This window comes from Zalophus californianus, chromosome 7 (genome assembly GCF_009762305.2).
Source record: "Zalophus californianus isolate mZalCal1 chromosome 7, mZalCal1.pri.v2, whole genome shotgun sequence".
Classification (NCBI taxonomy): Eukaryota; Metazoa; Chordata; class Mammalia; order Carnivora; family Otariidae; genus Zalophus; species Zalophus californianus.
In genome coordinates this window covers 29,470,448-29,497,696 of record NC_045601.1, presented here as the reverse complement: position 1 = coordinate 29,497,696, position 27,249 = coordinate 29,470,448, and the positions used below count along the sequence as shown (strand labels likewise).

General features: G+C 39.0%; 1 protein-coding gene across 17 annotated transcripts in view; it reads right to left on the bottom strand.

The window, feature by feature from the left end:
* AHI1 (Abelson helper integration site 1) overlaps positions 1-27,249 on the bottom strand; it is a 229,367-nt gene that overhangs the window by 41,736 nt on the left and 160,382 nt on the right. For 10 of the 17 annotated variants that reach the window (XR_003521333.2, XM_027601494.2, XM_027601499.2 and 7 more), the window contains 2 exons: positions 14,462-14,624; positions 11,035-11,135 (listed from right to left, as the gene is read on the bottom strand). Coding sequence is in view for 12 of the 17 variants with exons in the window: in XM_027601494.2 (XP_027457295.1) it covers positions 11,035-11,135; positions 14,462-14,624 (264 nt within the window). In the remaining 5 variants the exon portion in view is untranslated. Of the gene's footprint in view, positions 1-7,062; positions 7,155-11,034; positions 11,136-14,461; positions 14,625-14,962; positions 15,000-16,701; positions 17,188-22,290; positions 22,413-27,249 lie in introns of those variants that run through there. The other 7 variants (XR_003521334.2, XR_003521336.2, XM_027601502.2 and 4 more) reach the window with 7 other exon arrangements.

The window sequence follows — 27,249 nt, the reverse complement described above, 5'->3', positions numbered from 1 at the left end:
GTACTAAGGTGGAGGGCTTTGGAGGGATTAGGGCTCCTGGGAAGTTGATTCCCACTGGTTTCACACAGCTAGCTGTGGGCAATGCTTTAGAAGCTGCTGTAGAGTCAGATCAACTTGGAGTTTATAACCAGAGGTTAAGGGATCTGAAGTAGATACGTTATTCCTCCAGTGAGACTGGAAGAGCATTCTCTAGCAAAATTCCGTAACTCTTGTGTCTACCAAGGAGGCTTTCAGAAATACGTTTAGGGTAGGATCTGGCACCAGGACTTTTACACAAGTGGCCAAGGTGATTCTGTGGCCTAGCAGTTCGAGAACTCTTAATCTGGCATATACTGAATTGGCGATTTGTTGGGGTAGGAGAGCTAAGGACTAATCTTCGACTTGGGTCAGTCTGAAGCTGACTTAGTGAGTATAGCTGAGTAGTCAATAAACATGGATTGTTGTGATCGCCCTTTCTTGCTTTCTTCCCTTCTTCTGGTTTGAATCTCGATTCTTACTGGACCTACCCATCAAGGATTTCAATTTCCCTCCTGATAAACAATACTAAATAGACACAGTGAGGCTGTGTCTCATAATTTAGCAAGGGCAAATGTATGTACAAATAGTTTGGGACTGAGGTAGGTGATAAATGTAATAAGAGACAAACAATATGCCATGAGATTATGGGGGAAAAAGATTTCTCTGACCAGGTAGAGGTTCTGGCCGGTCTGTGTGCAGACTAAATGAATGATTCCTTATTCCTCATCATTTCAATATGTGTACATATGCACATATATCCGTATTAGTTTAAACAAAATTGTTCAGTGATGTCGCTTTTAACTTTGCTCTTCATGTCTTTTTAATAGGTTTATATACACTACATGTACCCGAGCACAAACCACACTTTTGTTCTAACAATATTTATAATGTAAACTTTATTAGCTATACTAGACTGAATAACTATATATGGTATTTGTGGTAATTATAAAAGTTGTGATGAAAAATGTGACCCACACTGTAAGACTGCTCATATGGGAAAATTCAATTTGAAATGTAATTTAGGCTTATACCTGTCAGTGAGTTTAAGGATAGAGCATTATTTGGCCTCATGATCTTGGCCTAGGCATGTTTTTCTACAGTAATCTTGGGAATGATGCTGCTTTCCAGTCAGTGACTCTGCAAGATGGTATCACATGGGCAGAGATTTTCTTACAAACAAGATGTCAACCTCTGGAGGTCTATCAAGCATTCTATATTTTCTTTGTTAAGACACAGCAGTGTGTAACAGAAGTCACTACTTCAACATACCCACAGTGATGGGGAAGCATAAATAGGGGCAAAAAGAAAGAAAAGGCTCATTAAGCACGAAAAAGTTTTATAGAAGAGTGATAAAACCAAGTCTGTTTCAATGTGTTGTATTGTATGCAGGGTTTGTGTGGATAAGAGAGACTTAAATAAAAAAAAATGGTTCTTTCCTTTGTGTGTCAACTGAAGGAGACCCGTGTTAAAATCAGAGAGCATTATGGCATCATTGGGACAGCTAAGTAATGACAAGAACATTAGCACACAGTGACTTTCTAAGGCAAAGGAAATAAATGGTAGTCAAGAGCTATCTACATGTAAGTGAGAGACATTTTTTTCTTTTTTTAAAGATTTTATTTATTTATTTGAGAGAGAGAGAATGAGAGATCGAGAGCACGAGAGGGAAGAGGGTCAGAGGGAGAAGCAGACTCCCTGCGGAGCAGGGAGCCCAATGCGGGACTCGATCCCAGGACTCCGGGATCATGACCTGAGCCGAAGGCAGTCGCTTAACCAACTGAGCCACCCAGGGGCCCAGTGAGAGACATTTTATATATACTCTTCATGTTGACTCTCACATGGCTGGATACATTTTCATGTGAAGCTATTGTTTTTAAGTAGGACAGTGTATAACCCCAGCACCACTACTTATATATTTGCCAGAAATGGAAAAATGAAGGCAAATTTCAGTAACAGGACCTTAAAACAGGACCTTCAGAAAAAAGGACATGCTGATAGTTGAGTCAGAAGACAGGGCGAATGATAATAATCAATTCTGCCACTATCTAAAGGACAATTTACAACTAGGAATGACTGGTGGGAAGTTCTCCCAACAATATCTTATACATTTTAGATCTGTGACAGATTAGAGGGATGTTGCTGACATTTAGGTCAACCTTTGAAAATATCATCAGGAAGAACAAACACCGTATTATTCCATCAAACAACCCTTAAAGTCACAGTAAGAGAGAGTAATGGGCCAAGTGGAACATTGGTTTGACCCCCGTACAATATCACTTATTTCATACTTTTTATGTATACTCAGATACAGTGGAGGTGAGGCTGCAGGGGGATTCTCTCATAAGTCCCTTTACTTTGGAACTGGCAATTATCTAGGTCCTGGCCTAGTCAGGCTAGATAAACTGAGAAGACAAGTTGTCAGTGTGGTCTCACCCTGCTGAAGGTCAGAGGGTCCTGGAGACATGGAGGGAAACTGCCCCAAACAGCAAGCAATATAGCTGCTGAGGGGAAGAGACAGAGCGGGGGTGGAGGTACACATGTCAAATACACTGGCTGAGGCAAAGGTGTATAGGAGAATGAGTAGAGAAAGGTCAAGACTGTATGGTTTCCTTTCAGGGTAAGAGAGATTCTGGAGGCTTTTGGAGTTTCTCCGTGTAGAACATTTAGGAACATTACTGTTGGGAGCAGAGTCTCTGGGTGTGAGGTGACTCACACCTGCTTTGCTGTCACATCATCGGGGTCCACTTACTTTCTCTGCAGAACATGTTCTCTCTCTTGACTAACAGAAAATTTTTAAATGTAAACAATGGTTTTTGAAATTAATATTTTTTCTCAAAATATTTATAAGTTATTGAAACAAATTATAAATAAAAAAATATATATCAATATTGTTGCATTGAGATTCTTCATGGGACACAAATTAGAACTTTGGTTTTACATTTACTGTAAGTTAAGATTTTGGTTTCGTTCTCTTCAGATGAGGAAGAAAACTTCAAACATTCCTGAAATTTTAAAACAAATCCAAACATAAGTTAACTTTTATCTACCTAATATAACAAATTAGAGACAAATCACCTGTATTTTCTTTGATAAACAGAATTACTAAAGTTAAAAAAAAGACATAAGTTTTTGTCTATTTGATAGTAGACATAATAAAATAGATATATATTTTTTAAATCCAACAACCTGTTTATAATAAATAGTGGTTGTTTTTGGTATGTTTGGTATTTTGGTAGGTTTGGTAAAGGGGCTTATGAGAGAATCCCCCTGCAGCCTCACCTCCACTGTATCTGAGCATACATAAAAAGCATTTTTTTATGTATACTATCAAATAGACAAAAGACAAAAATCTTCTTTTTTGGGGGGGTGCAAAACGTTGGTTTTATTAAAGCCTGGGGACAGGACCTGTGGGCAGAAAAACGTGCTGCTATGGCAGTATTATGCTTTAGCAACAGGAAGGAGGCAATAAAGTTATGATTGTATTTTCAATGATTTAGTGTACATTAACTAACTTTTGGATATTGGGAAAATCTGCTTCAACATACCAAAAATAACCACTATTTATTATAAATAGGTTGTTGGATTTAACATAATAAAATCATCTTGTCTCTGTGGTTAAAAATAATTCAGATGCACTCCTGGTAGAAGGACCAGTAAATGGAAATTTTTTTTTCTGTATGAAGCAATTTTTGCAAATAGTGACATAGAGCACAATTAATCCAGGCTTAGTGAATTGTCTGACTCCTTTTGGGATGAAGAAGGTAAATGAAAATTAGATATTCTGTAGATGAAGACAGACATATGCACCTTGAAGGCAACTTACTTTCTGCCTACTGTTTTTCTGAGAGGTTGACAGAATTACCAACATAAAATTTTATGTGCGTTGTATGGCTTGGCCGGAAAAGGACCTACCATGGAGGTAAGTGGTGCTCCTGGGTTTTCGGTTTTGCTTTGGACTAGACAAGAAAAAAGCTTCTCCTGCATAGAACTGCAGTCTGCACTTTGGTTTAGGGGTCAGCTCTTTTGAATAAGCCCTGCCTACTCTCACTGATTCTAGATGTTAAATAAAATACTGAAAATAATTAAAACACTCTTCTCCTCATGGAAGGAGCTGAGCTATAATGGATATTTTTAGAGTTATCTTGAAATAGCAAAACTAATAAATATTGTTCTTTAAATGAGTTTTTAAGAGAAAAACAAACAAAAACATCACAGAAATGTCTCCACACTCACAGAAATAATCTAACATTCCTATGCATAATTATTACTCTATGTCTGGCATTTATATGAAAACATACTTAGTTGATTCAGTGTTGAAACCTTTGTAGAGTAGAAGGTAACTTTTCTGCTCTGGGTTTCATTTTTAGGAAAAAAAACAAGCATTTTCAGAAATCCAAAAACACTGGGCATTTTAGAAATTAAAAAAAAAGAAAATCAGTCATTTCAGTACCTTGAAACTTAAAAAAAATCTGTGCTACTAAGATAGCCAGGATATACTGGTGGAAGAAAAAATTAGAATATTAAGTATGATCCTAGTTTCACTGAAAAAAAAAAACAACAGACATGAATAGAGACATGTGTGCTCATATGCAGAAAACATTTTAACAGGACATGGAAGAAACTATTAGAATGAACACAAATATTAGCCAGACAGAGGGGTTTTATTTTTTATTTACACTATTCTTTATTGGTTAAAATTTTAAAACTATGAGCATATATATATATAGTTGTGTGTGTGTGTATATATATACACACACACACAACTTAAAATTATTGAACATTTTTTTAAAACAGGAATTTTAACAACTTTGCTCCCCAAATAAATGGATGACATAGGTTCATGCTTAGGCTGGCAAAAATAAAAAGCTGAAGAAAACAAGGTCCAAAATACTAACACAAATAAACCAAGGCTGTCAGCACTATTTTTTTTCCAAAGCTTCTCAGTTTTTTTTCCCTCCCTGATAGCACCCATGTTCTTCCCCCTATTAGATGCAAATTTAGAGCAGCTCTTGATAAAAACATTCTGGAGTGAGCCTGAGGAAAACATTCTCCTCTCGCTCCCCTGCGGTACAGGTAATAGCTGCTGTGTCTGGGGGCTCTCTGGCCCTATCATGAAGAGTTGCCGCCACCTCAAGCCCTGTGCCTGCCTCCTGCCCTGGGAGAGCCTGACGCTGCCATCACCCACTGACACTGCAGGGAATGCTATGAAAAGCTGGAAGGTACCTGGCGCGAGCAGCAAAAGGACAGGTGTGTTGCGCTTGGAAGGACTTACAGGATTCAGCAGCTGCCAAGCTTTTAAAAGGTATAATTTTACGTCTTATTCTATAGTTTGAATAGAGATAATTTAAAGAAAGAAAACTATTGGGGTTTCCTTTTTTCCTTAAAAAGTATACAGAATATAAATCTAAAAACGTGCACATGGAGACGGGTACCATGAGGCAGACGTAACAGGAATGTGAAAGTCAACGTGACACAAACCGTGGCTGGCTGTGCAGGGAGCAGTTGTCTGTGCTGCTGACTAGTGTGGGGGACAAAAGGTCACTGCCTGACAACACGAAGGCCCAGCTCCTAACCAGGAGTCATTCTGAACAAAACTCTTACAACTTTTCTGGATCTTGAATTCCTTATCTGTAAAATGAAGGAACTGACTAGCATCACTGTGGATGATCTCTAGGGTTCCTTCCAGGTCACCAATTCTGTAACTCTAAGAACACAGGACCTTCCCCTCCCCAAGTCTAGGCACTTATTATAAAAGACGACTTTTCATGTTCTTCTTTTTAAACATCTTATATAGGATAATAAATATAAAACTTGCTCTTGAAATTAAACATCTGATAGAATTTGTGGCAGGATCTTGATAAAATCAAACCATATATATCCTGATAAAGGAACTCAACTGAAGAAATGCAACTATGCCAGGTGCTAAGGAAGCCGAGTGACACATTTCTCAAGGGCTGGCTGTTGGCATCATGACTCAGAGTGTACCCAAGGCATTTTGATTACCTGGAACAACATTACTGTTTCTTTTTACATAAGCAGGGATCATTCTTGATACTTTCCCGCAGAACGAAGTCAAGTATTATCTAACTATACACCAGTACCTCCATCCCTAAGAGGAAAACCACGTAGGATTCTATTCTAACACATGGATTCAGACCAAGCAGATCATGCTCGTGCTCTTTAACAAAAGAAATCCATGCATCTTAAACTCTAAAGGCCATTTGTGTTCCCTCTCAACCAAGCGAACTTTACTACTTCTTGCCCACATGGAGTCCTATTCTTTGCAACTTCCTTGCTTTACCTATTTTAAGTTTTAAAATGCTTTACGTTGCAAGTCTGCAAGTTCCTTGAGATCTATTTAGAATTAGTTAGGGCAGCAGTTGGATTAGCCTGAAGCAGACCTCGAGGGTCAAGATGGATATTTGAAGAATTGGTCCACTGGGATATAAACATAAAGGTATACTTTCAGTAGGGAGATCAGTCTGTGAGAGGAAAGAGCACGTAACATTAAAAAACCAACTAAGACTATGATGCAGTGAGTTTTAAGTGGAGGAGGGATGGCAGAGGCAGTGAGAACTGGGGACTCTGAGAAGCAGGTTAGAGGTCTCTGTTCATAGGAACACAGGCACATCAGGAAGAGGAAGGACAGTACCAACTTCCCAAGCAGCCAGTAAGATACTGACCCAAGTTCCTTCTATCTCCTCCTCCAGCTGAGGCAGAAGTAGTTGAAGGCTACAGCACACAGACATGGGGGTTGAGTAACCCCGATTTCAAAGGTCAGCATGATACGGAGTCAGGGATACCTGTAAGTCACTGTAAGTAAAGGTTATGTCTTTCATAGCATCTCACACAGCTCTTGACACAGACTAGGAATATTGTGAGCTGTTACAATGACTCCCTGTGTTAATGTTATAAACGCTTTCATTGCATTGAATGTCTTTAGGTTGTACATTTACATCAGTATCTCCCTAAATTCTTAAATCTGGTGCTCACTTCCAAACAATGGATAATGTTACACATGTAGCATTTGCCCAAATTCCTTACCAATCCTTTGAACTATGTCCCCTGTTGTCCCCATACTGTCACAAGCAACCATCGTCATATGTTCCTTCCTGTATTTGAAGCTGGCGCTTTACCTAGAAAGATTTTTTTTCTCAGTTCTTTGTAGCACAGGCTGTTTGTTCTCACATAACCCCCGGGGTCTGGAGTTAACACTGGCCCCCTCTTAGCTCTCTGTTGTTAATTTTAGGTTATTATACTTTCTTTCTTTTAAAGTAATCTCTATACCCAACATGGGGCTCGAACTGACAACCCCAAGATCAAGAGTTGCATGCTTTTACCAACTGAGCCAGCCAGGTGCCCCATACGCTATTATACTTTCAAAACACTCCTCCTTGGATGCCTTGACACCTGCCTAGACTATCCCCTATTTGTCTTTATACCTGTTACCTTCAGACCTCATGGTCACTCTAACACATAATGGTTCTCAATATTGGCCATGCATTAAAATAATCTGGAAAGCTTTTGAAATCTACCTATGCTGAGATCCTACTGCAGACCAATTCAATCACTTTGTGGGCATGGGGACAGGCATCAGTATTTATTTTTTCAATTTCTTAGGTGATTTCAATGTGAAGCCAAAGGTGAGTCATCTGTTCTAACACAAGAATCAAGGACTTCAGCTCTTGCCTTCCCAGTGCCCAACTCTTACAGCCATCGGAGAACTTTAAAATCCAAGAGAACAACCTGTCCACCACTCTGGGTCCTAATTCCTTGGCCAGTTCAATTCGAGTTATGTGTCCTTCAATTGCACTTCAGCTCTAATATACACTCTGTGAATTTAGCAGAACCTCAAGTTGCCTGACATCTGAAGTATTGAATAAGCAAAAGGATCTGTGGACTTACAGGCCATAGTTCCAGCTTGTTAGCTCCTTTAGTGTATGACACCCTGCCTCCACCTGGGTGTGCATGGCTTCCTGCAACTATCCAGAGAAGCCTGCTTTCTAAGGCGGCCAGTCTTCTGATTCCATGCCCTTTCCAATCTGGCAGACCCTCCGTGACGTGTCTGTCACTCCAGTGACTCTCTTAACAACAGGATCAAGTCTCTTATCCTCTTGTGCTTGATCACATTCATAACTGCCTCAACTATGTATCATACCAAATATGCCTTCTCCACTGCTAAGTACTGAAGAAAAAAAATCCAACTACACAGAATTATGCCCCCTACATTTTTACAGTATCCAAACAGCAGCTCTCAGCACTATTCATGAACCTGTGCATGTCCCTAACGAGCTCCTGTTCCTACTGCCCTTACAGGTGCTCTGATGGTCACTATTCTTCCTAACTCCTTTGGCCCTCCCTTTTGAAGTGGACCTCCGGTTGGTTTTGGAGAACATAACGATATCCTTAATTTCTAGACTTCTGCTCTATCAACATCTCTGCATCCCTCACTGATGTAGAGGGGGCACTGCTCTAAGTTCAGCACTGCTGACATTTTTGGCCAGATAATCCTTCAGTGGGGTGGGGCTGGTCCTGTGCATTCTACATGTTTAGCAACATCTATGACCTCCACCCGTTAGATGCCAGTAGTATCCCTCCCACATGCATATATTTGCAAAAACATCCCCAGACATTGCCAAATGTCTCCTGGGAGGCAAAATCACCCTAGGTTGAGAACCCCTGCTCTAAGCCAAGACTAATTTATCAACCTGTCCTTCTGATAAAAACCTCTTGCTTCCTCCAAGATCCATGTGTGCTTTCTTTATCTATCTCCAACCTGAACTGCTCCATTGGTTTTATCTCCCTAGTATATAAATTTCCATGTCATTCCACTTAAAAAGTCATCCCTGTGTGTCACCCATAAGTCACTGTGTGACTTTTTTTTTCTCCAGGTGAAGCTCTGGGAATGACTTCCATGAGCTCACTTGCTGAAGCTCCATTCTACTCTCCAAACCTCGGCATACCAGCATCAATCACTGACATTTCTGCACGGGTGCTAGAGTTCTCCTGCTCACTATATGCTCACACACACTCACTGACTGTCTCCAACACTACTAACTATACCCTCCTTGAACCTCTCTTCTCCCCTGGTTTCCAGGGCACTTTCTTCTGGTTCTTCCTTCCACTTTGATTATTCTTTCTTAATCTCTCCTCCTCCTCAGACTGTCCCGGAAATACTAGTGTTCATTTGGGATTCTGTCCCTGGCCTTTCTCTCAGAACTCAACAATGTTTGTTTTCTGGGCTATCTCCTTCATTACAGGCTTTGAGGCTTCCTGCTATAATATATAATGAATACACTAATTCCTCCCCATGTGATCTGAAGCCCTACCTTTTCTCAAATTCCAGTCCTGCATGTCAGACTCCCTAGGGAATATTTCTACCTGGGAGCACTACAGACACCACTAACCAATCAAGATACATAAAATTGAAGTCACAGCCTACTCCCTACCATTGCCTTTCCCTAGATCCCCAAATCTTCCTTATTCTTTTATTACTTCTGGATACCACCATCCATTCAGTTGTATAATAAGCCAGGACTTTAGCATAATATTCCAATTTCCCTAGTCATATCCAATCATAAAATCCTTTTATTTCAATGGTTTCCTAATGAATTTCCCTGACCCAGGTCTTAGATATCTCTAATCCAACCACTATGTTGCCACCTGAGAATGTATTTTTAACATGCAAATCTGTCCATGTCACTCCCTGGACTACCTCCTCTAGGGGATCCCCTTTGTCTGAAGGATTTACAACCTAAGCATCTCAGCAGAGCACACTAGGCTCTCCATGGCCTGGCCCTTGCATTTCTCCTGGCCCTTGCATTGGCTCCTAAGCTCCCCAAGCAGCACCAACCGTACCATATCACACCTTTCTCAAGTTCTTCCCTCTGCTAGAATGTCTTTTTCTAAGATTATCTACAGAGCATATGCTTTTTCATCCTATAAACCTATAAGCTCAAGCATGACCCCCTCTGGAAACTCTTCCTGGACTTCCCGGGGCACATTTAAAAGGTTTCTTCCTGGGTGTTCCTAACCCTAACCCAGTGCGTTGTGCACATATCTTCGTTTTAGTTCCTGCCAGAGACCGTTGGAATTGCCATAGTCACCCACCAGCCTGCAAGCTCCTGATGGGCAAGTGCTTTGCCTACTCAATCCTGTTTCAGTGAGGACTAATAGAATGCCCAGCATGGAAGGAAGCACTCAATAAATATGGCTAAATGACTGAATGACACATGAGAGGTTCAACTGTCAAAACACTCTCCCGGGGAGGGTGGGGGGGGAACCCAACTGTATCGTGACATGGTATTCGTATATGTCAATTCAAGGAGTCAAGAAGTGAAGTTATTCAGCCTAAGGCAAGGGCTAATGTTACATAATAAAATAAGTTTAATAGGTAATATATATGATGGTACAGTGCTTATTAAGCTTTTCTACCAAAGTACTGCTATCATCAAAAGAATACTGACTGATACCCCTGCAGGATCTGATGGCATAGGCTAAAAAACAGGACATTTCTCTAGCTAATATATCCATATTCATTTTAACTTGAAAACATTTCTGAATTACTAGCAAGTAAGAGGAATGCTCCGGGAAAGTAGCACATGCTTATTCTGTGGGCCCTGATGACCTTTAGCATTGCTGCGCACTCCTCAGGTGGCATTGATGAGAGTGCCGGCATCACAGTTTAGAAACAAGTGTACACTGGAAATAGCTCACACTTCAAGTCACAAGTTCCACTCTGGCTCCATGCCCCATCACTTAGGCTATGACTTGGGGTCTACTTTAATCTCTCTGAGCCTCCTTGGTTTCCTTATCTGGAAAATGGCTATAATAATATTATAATAATAATTATAGAAATAATATTTGCCTTATATATTCCATAATGTTGGTGCCTATATTAAAAGAAATAATAATGTAAGCAATGAGATATATAAGCATGAAAAATGAAGTAATATTTTATACAGAGAGAGCGAAAATTAAAGTTCATACGCAATCCATATTCATGAAAACATTTACCTTTTGAGGAGCTGAAGAAGGTTTTTCCATTTTGGTTTTTTCCTTTGGGGTTAAAGGAGGGGATCGCTCCTTTATCTCTGGAGGCAGTTCTTGATATAATGCTGGAATTGAACAAGAAGTACACATAATCAAACTGAGGCGCACTGACCCATGGGGGAAAATAAACAGTGATGGGAGAAGGGGGCAGATATGAAACCAAAGATCTTGATATTCACTTCCTTTGTATAACAATAAGCTACTTGGCACTTAGTGTTAGGGCGATCTATTATAACACATTAGTTATCAAAACATAATTTATGATTGGAAAGTTTTCATCAGCAGCATATTATGTGGTCATGCCGATACTTGCTTATTTTATCTCAATTCACAGTCACCAGCAACCCGCTCTCTGCAAGGTTATCTGCTAGGTACTGCTGGAGGAGACAGAAGATGCTCAAAAGATAGTCTCTGCTCTCAAGGAGCTTACAATCTGGTCAGAAACAGACATGTTCACAAGTGAGTGTAACATGCAGTAGAATGTGGCATTATTCAAAAGAGAGATAACAAAAACAGATTCTAATATGGATAGCAAATGCTCAATGCAAGAAGTGGTAGGTGTGTCAGGCTCCGAAGAACAAGTAGGATTTTTGCCAGGCAGAGGTGTAGACAAAGAATAGTTTGGGAAGATGGTACAAAATAAATGAGCACGGGGCTAGGGCTACACATAACCTTGAATCTGTTCACAGGGTCGAATCTGAGATTATAATTCATATAATCTAATTACTCTACACAAAGTATGGACTCTAAAAAGTCATTTGGGAATTTTCAAGGACTAAAAAGAAAATGTGTTTCAGTTAAATGACAACTCTGGGCAACTCTGAATTGAGAGAAATTGGTAAAATACACTTGATTGCTATTCTACAACTGTAAGATATATTAATTGGCTTTGTGTATGGGTTGATTTTATTATTAGCTTCCTTTATCTCTTATTGGAAAGGATGTTAGATGTCATTAAGTGAAGCTGTTCATGTTTTTCTTTCTGGTGGCTTAAGATACAAAAGAAGTTCTTTATAATGATGGGGGGACTTCTATTGTGTTGTTCTCTTAGAGGACATGGCTTTCAACTGAATGGTTGATAGAGAATCTGTTTACATCTATACACTCCCTTAGAGCATTTGCTTTGCATATTTGGCTTCAGATAAAGGACAATTTCTCCTACTATTTTTAGAGTGGAATATGCTGCTGATGGTTTCTTTTTTCCCCCCCTCATGTTAAAACTGAGCAGGTGAGTTTTTGTTAAATTCAGGTTATAAAGTAGGATAAAAGGGAAAAGAAGATAAGCCCCGATGAAGTGAGAATTCAACCATTATATTCTCAGGTTTTCTGAGAATTCTTTGTTCTGGCCTTTAAAAGGCTTTTTCAAGAAGCAGTGACCGATGCCACAAGAAAGTATTAATTCTTCTGGGATACAGTAAGGAATTCTGGTAGTCGGAAGATGGTCACTACTTGAAACATGGAATTAATTTCTGCATGCGGCCACCAAGCATCATTGCGGTACGCTTTAGAAGTCACACTTTGGTTATTATGGGGAAAAAAGCTAATTTCAACGGATTTTTAACCCACTGTGGATCAAGTATCTATAGCCTCTCAAGATTCATAAGCCTAAGAGGTTATTTCTGCAAACTAACTAGATTCTAAAGTTAAAAATCTAATACTATCCTCCCTGGAAATACACACATCATCTTTATACTGTCTAAGGAAAAAAGAGTCTAAATGTTTCCACTCGTGTCTGGAACAAACAATGGACTGTAATATTTAGTGAAAATTACAGACAGTCTGGAGGAGCGACTATGATTGTGCAGGCAGCTCTCTCGATTTGAAAATGGAAGCTACTCCTGCTGAACTAGAGCTACTGAGCCAGTGGGAAAGCCTCACGGGAAGGGGAGGGAAGAAACTGGGACATGTGAGGGACCTGGAAGTGACAAGTACCGAGCTTGTGAAAAATGACCGGGAATTAACTTGCCCTAAAATGTCCTCCTTCCACATTGCCTTAATTTTTCTCCATTACGTATCCTCTTTTGAACATTAAAAATAGCTTAAGAGCTCTCATCATTTACTACTCAGAGAAGAAGAATTGTAACAGTGGCATGGAGGAAATGAAGAATTTTGTTACGAGGGAGAGAAGTGGGTAATTTCTGAGACACTTAGCACTTTTGAGGGGAGGAGTTTGCTGAAAGCAGCAGATAAGCTGAGGGAAAGAGCTGCAGAGACAGGGTGCCCTGGAGAATCGGGTGGGGGGGGGCCTGGGAAGTACCAGGGTGCAGACGGGGGGGTGGGTGCAGAAAGAGAACTAATTTCATCTGTGCCTAGCCCACCACCCAGTACTCATGGAAGAAATTATTCTTCCCATTTTCCTTCATCTCTTTTGCTTTCAAAATTCAGAACTTAGGTTAGGAATCAATCGCACTTTTGTTCAGCTAGTTTGAGTTAAATGGGGCTTCACAGACAAGCCTGAAAGTCAACTGTTATTTATAATAATTTCTTCTTTGCAGAAACAAAAGACTTAACAATAATGATTCAAAATGGAGTATTCTCAAGGCTGCCTATACTACATTTTAAACCAGAACTATACAATTTCAGTGTTTCTGGAAGGAAGCTTAGAGGTGACAAAGCTCAACTTCCTCATTTTACAGGAGGAAACTGAGGCATATCAGTTTTAGTACCGCGTTTTCCTGACCTTTTGAGTACTGGGCTTTCCTACCACACTCCTGAGGGAACTGTTACTAGGAAGCATTCTTCTGAGGAAGCACTGCTATACTTCTCCCCTTTCTTCAGTCTTCAAGCTATTTTATCTCCAGGCTCTCTGCATCAGTTCTATCTGCATCTCTCAAGGCCTGGTAGTAAATCTACAGCTCTGACCAACTCCTGTTTAGAAGTTCTCCTCCAGGTCATTTCTTTGGTCTTTCACAAATGGGGACCTGATTTACCTGAGAATGAAACAATCAACTGCAGGTCTGTTTTAACAGGTTCCAGCTGGAACTGAGGCATACAAAGTCAAAGGACGGGACTTGGGGTACTAGAGGTTCTGCCGGGCCTGTCGGCTGAGGAGTCACTGCGGCCAGAGAACAGCCAACATAACTGTGTGGAGCAGGCGGGGGGCAGAAAGGGCTGAAGAATGTTGGCGGCCAGACAGGCAGGGCCCCTGGGATAAGTCTGTGAAGCAAATATTCCAATCTCAGATTGGAGTAGCTTTCTAGTGTATTACTGCCCCCTCTTTTTTATGTATGTATGTATTTATTTATTTTTGCATCACAAGAATGAAAAGCAATACCCATTGGTAAACATAAGCAAAAGGGTAAATTAAGTAAATTAAAGGGTAGCAAATGATAAAATCTTGGACTATCAGTTATACCATATTAGTAAACCAGGAAGGGAGCATAAAACTTACTTTCACTAGCCACATGATTAGCTGGAAAATAACCTTCCTGTCCCTTTCCTACGCTGCCATACCACCAGTCTTCATTATCTTTGAAAAACACTCGGATAATGTCTCCGCGATGGATGGTTAGTTCATCTGATCGATTCGCTGTGTAGTCATAAAGAGCCACTACCTACGAGAGAGATAAGACCACCACAGCTTTATCACAACTGTACCACAGAGAAAACCCCCAACATTCACTTCCTCTTGCAGAAGAGCAGCTGAAACCAAAGCAGTACTTTGGTAAGTCTGAGGCTGTCTCAAGGCTTGCTAATGGGATCAGGGGTGGTGGGAACACAGCAGGAGAAGCAAGATAAAAGACTGTGGGATTGAGAAATGGTTAAGAGCATTCAATACACTAAGATTAGCTTCAAAATAGCAGATGTTAATTTTTTTACAAGTGAATTACTTGTGAAGCAAATAAAAAAAGGCTCACACACCATTCACTTTCTTAGAATTGTTTTATACTACCTTTAGATCCCATTCTCCCATCTCTAAGCAGATGTACCTGAAAAAAAATTCTTCTGAATGTCAACAATTTTATAAAAAGGAAAGAGCAATGAAATAACCTGATTACATAACTTCATTGTGATCACTTGGTTAACTGTTAATGTTTCTTTTTAACATATATTTCCCCACAAACACATGCTTTTTGGTATTTTATATCAACAGCCTAAATCTTTTGACTACTTTTAAAATACTCTTATTAAGGTTATTTTCACTAGATACAATTTTAAGAGGAAAAGCCTTTTTATAAGAACTCTCTTCTCTGTATTGTACAGTAGTCACTGTATTTGATTTTTTCCTTTTTTAAAAGCTAAAATCAAAATGAGTGCACAGAAACTTAAGAAATTCCTTATAGCAGTTATAAGGGGGAGGCAGACCTTAATCCATTTTATATGTCATGCATTGTATAACGTAAGACATAGTATGTACACTAAAGAATAAACTACTTCTTTTCCTACTTAAATGGGATTTGAAAATTAACAGGGGTTGCCCGGGTGGCTAGCGGGTTAGGCGTCTTAACTCTTGATCCTGACTCAGGTCTTGATCTCAGGGTGGTGAATTTAAGCCCCACACTGGGCATGGAGCCTACTTAATAAAAAAAAAAAAAAAAAAATTAACAGGTTATACAACTATAATGGAATGGAAATTTATCCATTTCCATTTTTTTCCAATTTATTACATTTCCATTAAATGTAATGGAAAATTATCATTACAATCCTTTGCATTTAGGTTGAGTACTAATTCATTTACTTAACAAGTATTTACTGAAATCCTAACGTGCCTGGTACCAGGCTAGGGGCTAAATATAGGATCCTTTCTAAAAGGGTTACCTCATTTAGGCTCTGCAGGAGAATAAAGGCTAATCAGGAATTGGGCAGGAGAAGAGATGGAAAGCGTGTCTCAGGCAGACTGTACTGCATGTGTCAGAGTCCAGGGAAGAGAATCCCAAAATAGTTCAAAGTGGTGGGAGCCTGAATTAGAGGTAAGAGCCCAGCTAGCCAGGTGGGGGAAGGTGAGGCTGCAGGGGTAAGTAGGGACTGAAGGAACATGCATGCTGCAGGAGCCCATACTCATACTATGGGCAATGGGAAGAGACAAGGGTTTTAAGTAGGAGATGCTGTAACAGTTCACAAAACTCTGGATGGTGCCTTTTAATTAATTTACAATATTTATTAACACATTAACCAGGAAATTTTAATGGATAAATCTGGAATTACCTGCTGTCACGAAATGGTGTTATTTATTTTATTTTTTTAAAAGATTTTATTTATTTGAGAGAGAGAGAATGAGATAGAGAGCACGAGAGGGAAGAGGGTCAGAGGGACCCGGGACTCCAGGATCATGACCTGAGCCGAAGGCAGTCGCTTAACCAACTGAGCCACCCAGGCGCCCACGATATGGTGTTAGAGCAGTAGTAATAATTCAAGTCAGATATGGTACAACTGCCATTCCAACTGTACTGCTTAGAACAGTCTATAATTCACAACATGTTCTGCAGGATGTTGTTTCAAGTTTACAAATACTTGTAATTTTGAGTGTATTGATGTCAAATCATTTATGTAAAAGCGGAACTTTTAATTCTTCCCTTCCTTCTTTTGTCTCCAAACCTTTTCTCCTTTATTCTCCTACTTGGAACTATCACAGAAGAAGAAAGCTAATGAATATGTTCTGAGTGCCTGCCACGTTCTAGGTACAGTGCTAGTGGCTTACGTGAGTGCTTACACAATCTGCAGGACAATCCTGTGACGGCATGAATTCTTACTCCAATTTCATAAATGAGGAATTTTATGCACAGAGAAATTTAGTAATTTGACTAAAGTCAACTATGAGTTACACTTTTTATTTTTTCAAAACTACATACATTTATAGGACATCTCAGTTTAGAATCAAACATGGGGAAGCAGCAGCAGAGAGGATGGGAGGGACAGAGATCCTAATCCCTCATGAAAGATCAGACACGTTTTTGGGTGGCACCACTTAAGTAAGCGGTTGGCTGTGCTGACAGGACCAACAATCCTGGGTCACCTGCAGGCCCACTGTGCTCCTTCCAGACACCTGCAGCCCAGTCCTAGAAAACTGTAAGGATCTGCCCCTGCTGTTCCTCATCCTGGCTCTGGTACATGGAAACAGCACAGCTCTGATGAATCTTACGGAAGTAGGAAGTCCGTGTATGCTTATTTCTCTGGCTGCTGGGAAGAAGAGCAAGAGAGATTCAGCTTAGGCAAGAGAACCGTTCAGGAAGTCCCACATCAGGCTTGTGTCCTTGGGTGGACTTTGATAATGTGGAATTCATCAAACTGAAGTGAGAAAACCTCTTCTACCAGGGTCAGGTGATAAGAGTTCCTTCAGAGGTACAGGGGTCCAAAGGACCTACAAGATCCTAGATTTCCATTTTCCTATTAAAGTATCCACGGATTACCCGCCTCATAATACAATCAAGCATAGCACACCAGTTCTACATGGTCTTCCAGTCCTGGTAAATACGTTCCACCCTCTACAACCCTGCTATGGACTGAATTGTATGCCCCCCCCCGCCCCAAATTCATAGGTTGAAGCCCTCACCAGGTGACTGTATTTGGAGATAGGGCCTTTAAATAGATACTTAAGGTCAAATGAGGTCTTATGGGTGGGCCCCTAATCCAATAGGACTTGTGTCCTTATAAAAAGGAGGAAATAGCAGAAGCACAGCCAACCGTGCACAGAGCAAAAGGACACAGGAGGACACAGTGAGAAAGCAGCTGTCTGCGGGGCCAAGAGAGCGGTACAAGAGAAACCGACCCAGCAGGCTACTTGATTTTGGACTTCTAGTTTCTGGAACTGTGAGCAAATCAATTTTTGTTGAAGCCCTCAGTTGATGGTACTTTGTTACAGCGGTCCTGGCAGACTAATACAGTTCTACCTGATGGTGTCAGATGAATCACTCTCTACCGCCTGTCATGGCACCGCCACTCATCAATACCTCACTTCTAGCCATTTTAGGCCCTTACCAGCTTACAGTACTGTGTCCAACCCTATTATAATATTATCTCCTAATGTAGAAACAACGGCCTTGTCACCAACATCCTTAGGAGGGTGATGGTTGGGAGGCTACATCCCTCCAAGCGAAGGAGCAGTGTTTGGAGGACGTCCTCATTGTACCATTCCTGACAATGTAAGTGCACAATCGCTACACGGTGAGGAATCGGTGTGCTTCACATGCCAAGTCTACATTCTGGCAGTGGAATTACGACCATTCCTTCATGATACTGGAGGTACATGACAAAAGCCACGTGGCTTATGATAACCTGCTTATATTCCAGTGTGTGTTTTCATCCAACATGCCATCTCATTTGAGGACCACTTACTCTCTTTGAGCATCTTAGTATACACAGTAAACTTCTTTGCTTATTTTGATTTGCAGTGGATTCTGCATAATTGCCTTCCCCATCTGCAATTACATTTTGGTACAATCTCATTGTTTTAGGGTAAAGTAAATCTCCATAAAAAAGTTGGGAGGGGTGCCTCGGTGGACAGTTGGTTGAATGTCTGACTCTTGGTTTCAGCTCAGGTTGTGATCTCAGGGTCATTAGATGGTGCCCTGCATGGGGCTCTATGCTCAGTCCGATTGGGATTCTCTCTCTCCCTCTGCCCCTCCCACTCATGCTCTCTCTCTCAAATAAATAAATAAATAAACCTTTAAAAAAAAGCTGGGAGATACAATCCCATCAAGAGGTTTGTTTTAAATTAATACTGTATCTATTTTTTGTCTTCTGGTAGGTCTTGTCATGTGTCTTGACCATTCTTGTGATGAGTATCTTTTATAACGTACCACACAGTGCTCTGGCACTTATGTGACAGAAAATCCTCAGCGATATCTTTGAGCTGACACAGGAGTTATGACATCATTCTGCAAAAGAAGTTCAAAAACATTCATTTATGTGCCCACGTTGGTAATGACAGGTCTGGGAAATGGTCAAATTTTGTCCACGATTCACATACTTGAAACAGAGTTCCTTCTTCTCCACAAAGCTTGCCGAACTGCTTGGGGGCAGTCATGAGGGAAGTGGCACTGCGAGCTTTTTTATTATTTATATACATACATATATATATATATTATTTCCTGACATTCATTTTTCAGTCTTCAAAGCAGTGCTTGCCAGAGACAATTTCTTGGTTTAATAAAGCAAAGTCTGACAGGCTGTTATAAGACATTTAGGTGAATTCTTCTTTATATTATCTTCTGAGAGATTTTTTTCATTATTATTGTTGTCTCTGAAGAAGTCTCAATGGTTCTTGAAACCAGTGTACTGAAGGAACATTAACCAGTATCGTTTACCAGCAGAGGTTTCTTGCAACTTCAACTATAATATAATCTAAGAATCAATATTCATAATGGTCCCAAGTCATTCAACAGGCTGTTATGTTGAGTAAACTCAGACACCTGAGTACTTTCTCCTCTAGTACTGACTGCTTCAGCTGGGTCTATGGTCACTGGGGAACTTCTTTGTGCCAGGCTGCAGCCAATGTGCATCTGGACCACCTTCCCTCTGCTTTCTTCCTTGCTTAACTTGACTTCAGACTTCTGGCCTCTAGAACAGTGAAAGAATGAACTTCTCTTGTTTTAAGTCACACCATGTTTGTGGTAATTTATATAATAGCCCTAGAAAACTAATAGATGTGAATTTTACTGTGGCGAATGCTGGATTTTCTTGTATTCCCTTATAGAGTGTTGGACCTTTTTCTGGCATGTAGTTACTTGAGATTAGTTTGACTCTTTCCAGGTTTAAGTTTTGTTAGAGCAGATTCAGGAGGATTTAGTCTAGGGCTCAGTAACCCCCACTACCAGGGTGTGATCCTCCTGATAATTCTACTTGATGCCCCACATATTAGAAAGTTTTTCCAACTTGGCTGTCAGGAATGTGAATTGTTTCCACTCTGCTGTGTAGCCTACTAATTCCTGATGGTTCTTTCCTTATGGAGTTTTATCCCAAGTGTGGACACATCAGTACTCAGCCAAAGACTTATTAAGGGCACTTTTATGGTTACTGGCAGGATTATGACCAATTAATATAAGGTGAAACAAAAAGTAACATCTCAGTAATTATTTTTTTTTTTTTGCCAGATGCCTTATTACAGTTAAAAGCACAGTAACTAAAATCTGTACAGTTTTAGTGCTCATGATAAAGGCACTTATGACCTTATTATACGTTTGGCATTCTTTAAGAAAGCACATTAAGCTTTTATAAATAAATATTTAGGTTATATAAACCTAACTTGTACACAAGTGATAATAAGACATTGCTTTTTAAAAAATTTTATTTTATATATTTTATCCTCACGAATGGCCCTCTCCTCTATCCTTAGAGTGACCTCTGGCTATGTGGCTAGTCTTGTGATTTTACCACTCTTGAGTATACTGGAACAGAAAGTGACTTACATGCTCTTGCCTGTTCTTACAATTAATTGGAGCAGAGGGAGAAGATATTTCTTTTTGCAGATTCCATAAGGACTGTGCAGGAAGAAGTATGGTTTAAGCCAGGCAGCTCCACTTACAGCACTGTTTTTTATATAGTTACAACATGATGGGACTATAGCTTTTTATCCTATGAAACAGCCTGAAAGACTGTATCTTCCAGCTGAAAAAAAATGTTTATAATAGATTGTGTTTCAGATGCTGTTTTCTGCTGCTTGGACATTTAGGAAACATTCTTAATGAATTTGTAAAACTCTGAGGACAGGGGTTCCCCCCCCACCCCCTTCTTTCCAGTTGTAAACTTCTTCACTATTTAGAAGAGGTCTGGGTATAACTGTAGCACTTCAAATGCTTTCTGAGAGAAACAGACCATTTCCTTGGTCACCGAAAATATTTCTCATATAATCAAAAAACTGTTTATACATCTTGATCTTTTTTTTTTTTTTTAATTAAACTGTGTGTTTCTTTGGAGTTAAAATGGCTATGACAGCCTCATCACACACTGTCTTCAATCCTTTCTGGGTTAAAGCTGAACTTTCCACATGGGAGCTCCTGTCTCTTTTGCTAGTTTCTGTCCTTGTTCTACACATACAGGTTTTTCTTCTGTATTATTCCTTCTTGCTACAACTGTGGGGTCACCTTGCAGATCAGTCTGAGTTCCTATTAAACGAGGCACATTTAGTACATATTCCCTAAGTTCTGGTGCCCACTCCTCCTTCACATTTTGAAATGAGGCCACAGAGCAGCATATAAGGAAGACAACAGTCACAGATAAGATAAAGGCCTCAGATGATACAGTTTTCCTGTCTGATCATACTCATTGTGTCACAGAGCCTCAGGAGGTGCTGCCTGCTCTCTACACTGAGGCTGACTGCACTGAAGATGGTGGGTACCACTCCTCCAGGAAAGTGTCAGTGGCACAACTCATGAGTAAGCATGTCTTGTCCACCACCCTGTCTCACCAAGAACCATGCACTTGAGCATCAGTGTGCCAGCTCATGAGCCATGCTGCAGCCAGCCAGCCTCTGGGTGGGCCCCCTTTCCTGCCCTGCCTATGCCTGTCCACTGCCCCCAGAAATTACTTAACAAGTAAAATAAGCTTTAAGAAAGTCTCATTCCTCGGGGCGCCTGGGTGGCTCAGTCGTTAAGCGTCTGCCTTTGGCTCAGGTCATGATCCCAGGGTCCTGGTATCAAGCCCCGTGTCGGGCTCCCTGCTCCACGGGAGGTCTGCTTTTCCCTCTCCCTCTGCCGCTCCCCCTGCTTGTGTTCCTGCTCTCGCTGTGTCTCTCTGTCAAATAAATAAATAAATAAATAATCTTAAAAACAAAAAAGTCTTATTCCTCAATAATGTCAATTACAGACTATTTGGTCTTTATTATGAAAATAGAAAAAAAGAACAGCTTAAAAAATGTTAGTAGAAAACCACATTTAACAATAAATTCTGAATTGCACAGAAGCACATTACTGAATATCCAAACACTACTAAGAGTGACATTGGGCCTATATTTTATTTCATGCAAGGAATAAAGAAACATACAGCCCTATTTCTAGCATCATGTGGTAGGAATATATATGGTCTCTTATGATTATTTCCATAAGTACTACGTAAGATACCCGAAAGATATTTATAAAAAAGAAACCAAGGTCCTGTTATTCTTAACTGATCTTTTCTGGATAATAATAAATTAAGAAAACAGAGATAAAAAAGTAAATCATTGCACAAAGTTTATTGTCCCTGTACCAGACAAACTATCTGTTTCTATCCTTCTATATAATGCTAGTATATGTCAATCTTATATACTTTATCAAACAAATATTTGAAAATATTTAATTCAAATACCTTCTGGTAAAGTAACTAGGGCAATGGAAAGAATACCAAACTAGGAATCAAAACGTTGAGTTTCCAGTCCTCTTTGGGGCCTCCAAGGCTGAAGTAGATCATAAAACACTCAGACTGGAAGTCTGTAAACCAAGGGGTTTGGATCAGATGCTATGTGTTATACCTTCCAGCTTTAAAATTCTATCACACCAGGTACTCCAATAACTGTTCCAAAAGGACAGCATTCATATATTTTAAAGTAAATTCAAAATATTAATTTGTTGGATAATAGTGTAGCTGTATTATTTGTGATCATCCATGAACTGGAAAAGCTTGTTTGATTGCTGCAACACTACACAAGAAAAGCCTCCTGGTTATAAATAAAGAACAACAACAATAAAACATTTCTTTTGAATTATCATTTGGAAATACCACTTTGACAAATACGAATGTCTTGACCTTTGGACTTCACAAATAAAGCTACTCATTTTATACAATGATTAGTATTCACTTAAAACTTTTCTTACTGGAAATCATAATTCATACGTTTTGTTACAGCGAATCATTAGTGCTTCGTTTAAAAAGGCTCCAAAATGTATCTTTTTATCGAGATACGTTTTAAAAAAACCAAGAGAATGATGCAAATTTTTATAGACTGGGCTACAGAATTTTTTTTTTTTTTTTGTTAGTGAAGAAAAATGACAGTGTACTTTAATTTTCTTTCTTGGGAGGGATAGCAGAGGGAGATTTATGAATCACTGGTTTAGATTAGGGTCTCAAAGTATGGTCTCCAGACCAGCAACAACAACATTACCTGGAAATTTGTTAGAAATGCAAATTCTTGGACCCCATTCCAGAGCAACTAAAATCATACATTCGAGGATGGGCCCAGCAATCTGTTTTAACAAGCCTTCCAGGTGATTCTAACATACCTAAAGTTTAGTTAATACTTTATTTCAATGATCTACTTTATAAAATATGCACACTTATTTTTTGCACATATCAAGTATGCAACTGATTGGGTAAGAAATATAAAGCTAAATTTATAACAAAGTGTTACGGGGCAAAACTTAAAAAAAAAAAGGAAACCTGTTCCTCCTTTCCTATTAATTTTACTTATCTTGCTTAGCTTTCCTCTTGTCTCACTGAAATGTTGACTAGCTCCAGATTTGAGTAATTTAACATCTATTTTGTCATTTTATCAAAAAGCACATGCTCAAACTGCAACTAGGAGTCAGGGCAAACATTTCTTAGATTTCCCTACAATCTCTTGAGGATTACTAAAATTTTTAAAATAGAAAAACAAGCAAAACTGAAAAATCAAATCTGTTCATCTAGCAATAACCATGTTGTACCTACTGTGCCATGTCGTACCTACTGTCTAGTCCAGGGTAGGAAGAGAGCAGTGAACCGTACAGACAAAAATCCCTGCTCAAAGAGAGTTTCTGTTTTATTGGATGTTTCATTGTTTTTGGTCTGGTAGCCCTTTTCCAAAAAGGGATACCTTAGTATTTGTACAAGTTACTCTTCTGTTTCTCTACTTTAAGTTGTTAATACATAGTATCAGTGTGTATGCTCATATTAAATTCTAAAATAATATTTATAATTCCTTCTGAAAAGTATGATGAATTTCTTTAAATTCTCTTAATAAGCCATGAGCTACGAGTAAATATAAAATTATTAGTAAGAAAGAACTAGATGTATATTTAAACAAAAATAAATTCAAGTATTTGCAAAGAACAAATTATACACAATTTACAGACAATTTTAGTAGTTATAAATTTTATACTCCATGGTATAAGAGAGATTATAGATAGAAATATATCTCTTATGATAAACAAATGTTCCTTTTACTGTACTGCATTTATTACTTGGTTTTTATCTACGTGTAGATGCTACTTTCCTGGCCAGGTGTTTCAATAAGCCAGAGAATTGTGAGAGGTAGTAAAAAAAATTTTAAAAATACTAAAACACAAAAATTTATAAATATTAAAGTGAAAAAATGTATTAACTTGTGAAGGATATAAAGACAAACAGATAAAATATTAAAAACTTAAAAATAAATATAGATAAATAAGCTATAAAACGGTCTTCAAACAGACCTGTGTTGCTACCAAACTACTTTGGAAAAGTCCCCTCTAAACTTGAATAGGCACCTACAGGAACTCTAAAATGTCTAAGTGAGCTGTAATTTCTATTGTTTTCTTTTAGAGTGAAGTAAAAATGTATGTCTCTGGGCTTAAACATGCATTATAGAGATAACAGACGTATTACTTAAAAGAAACCTAAGGTCTGGAGACAAGTCTTTGGAGAACAAAATTTAAATCTCTTTTGGATGCTTAATGGCATCTTCAGGATTTCCTGGCCACCAACCCTAAGTGCAAACAGCTGCGGTCCTTGATATTTCAAGACAATCTTTTGAGAACTACTTAAGAGCACTCTTAAGAACATTTGTTAAATTTATTAACAGAATTCATTAAAATTATAAACAATTTCTAAAAATGAATTAATTAATATCTCATTCATATAATAAGTATCTCAAGTGTGTTCTATATGTATGGCAGTGTACACAGTATGGGAAATACAAAGAAATGCAGCCTATGGTTCTTGACCTGAAAATGCTTAGAATAAGATTAAGAAAAATATACTGTTTCAAACATTATATGCTAAAAATCTTTAAAGTTTAGCAGAAATTAATACATTTATATTAATCTGCTCTGTTTTGTGAAATATTTTACATAAAAACACCCCATTTACATGTCTTAGTTTTTTATTCAACCAAGGTTTTAAATTTACAAGTTCTAAAATAAGTATATAAATCTCAGTTTGGGTCTTTTTTCAGCATTCATGTACATCTGTTATTTAATAATCTGTTATGCTATAAGTATGTGTGTATTAGTCTAGATATATGCAGAAATATATGTATCTACCATTTTAATATTTACTATATGCCAGGGATGTGCTAAGCACATAGTGTATATACGCGTATTCTTTTATTTTAGAGAGAGCGAGCAAGTACACGAGCAGGGGGAGGGGCAGAGGGAGAGAGAATCTCAAGCAGACTCCCCACTGAGTATGGAGCCTGAAGCAGGGCTTGATCTCACAACCCTGAGATCATGACCTGAGCCAAAACCAAGGGTCGGACACCCAACCGACTGAGCCATCCAGGTGCCCTAAAGCATATTCTGTGTGTGTGTGTGTGTGTGTGTGTGCATTTGTAAACATACACATGTATTGATAATTACTACCCTATTTAGTATTTATCATGCCTTTAATTTCTTTAATTATAAACTAAAAGAATTATTATTTGTCTAAATCACACAGTTTGGAAGATTCTAGATACTAGCAGGTCTGCTTTTCTCCTAAGCCTATGCTTTTTTTTTTTTTTAAAGATTTTATTTATTTATTCATGAGAGACAGAGGGAGAGAGAGAGAGAAGCAGAGGGAGAAGCAGGCTCCCAAGGAGCAGGGAGCCTGATGTGGGACTTGATCCCAGGACCCCGGGATCATGACCTGAGCCGAAGGCAGATGCTTAACTATCTGAGCCACCCAGGTGCCCCTAAGCCTATGCTTTTAATCTGTAAATTTACATATTTAATTTTGAAGTTAGAGGCCTTCATGGAACCAAGTAAATATGAGGCTGCTTGGTTCACTGTGACTTTCCTTAAGATTATGCTGGAAGGAGGGTGTTAAAAACTTGGTATTATTATTAAAGAAGGCACATGAAGAAGATCATCAAAGCATTTCTTCATATTAGCTTCTTAGTCACAATTTGTTGAGGATACCGAACTGGGAAGTTAGGTGGGAACTGAAATTGGGCCAAGGTGACAGATTATATATGTGTATTAACATGTGTGCCCATCTGATTACTACAGTTTATATTCAAGGGTGGAGGGAATTATTGAAATGACTACAGGCAGAGTTAACAAGGAAAGACTGTGCAAAAGAAACTTGAGTAATCAGTTTATAAATGTAAAGAGAAAAGCTTTTCAGGTTGCTAATACCCGGACATCAATAATTCACTACTCATCTTAAACACTGACGCTCATCTATTTCCAATTCTAATGTCAATCCAAATATTCTAGGGAAAGCTCATGTACATGCATGTCAGCATTTGGTTTAGTGGGGAAGAAGATAAGAATAACAGAAAGATATTGAAAAAGCTTAATGGAAAACATCCCTATGTTACTATATAATTCTAAAAATGTGTTACGTGTGGAGATGTACACATATAAGATGCTAGAAAACTTCCCAAACAGTATTTCAAATGGAAAAACAGGCATCGGCACATAGAATTTTTAAGATGCAAATAGAAAACTTGAGCACATGAACAAATGAGTACAGGAGAAACACTTTTGGAATGGGGGAGAAAATTTGGCTCTTCCATAAAGGCAAGAACACTGACAAAAATGGTCAAACTCAACTTTTTAAGAAGTATGAAAATTAGCCAAAGCACTACAACAATCCAAGGAGTATGTATTTCCCAAAAAAACCAGTTGAATCTTGGCAAAAACTGCAAGTTTTGTGGAGTTTTAACCTGTCCCATTCCCATTAACCTCCTGCCACTTTCTATGGCAGCCTTAAAAACAGACTCACAACTATGGTAACCAAAACCTAGCTGGCTAGCAGTCACCAGATAGGGCAGAATGGGTTCAGAGTGCCTCCAAAGCCTTGTATCCAGAGAAGCACCACTATATGACCTATGTGGCAGCCCCTAAAAAGTCTGTGAAGTTCCATTCTCTGGGCTTGTCTTTATTTGGTGTGACTCAAGAGCCAGTGGTGTGAACACTGTATCCTGAGGGCATCTGTCAAAAACAATCAGTGGCAACTTAGATGATGATATGAATTAGGACAAATAAGGAACTGGCCAAAAAATTAAAAGGAAAAATTGGGAAATGACATGTCTATAGGATATTCTGAAAAGCTCCAACATTCCTGGAAACCTAGAAGGCCATGTGCATGTGCAGGACTGTGTGTATG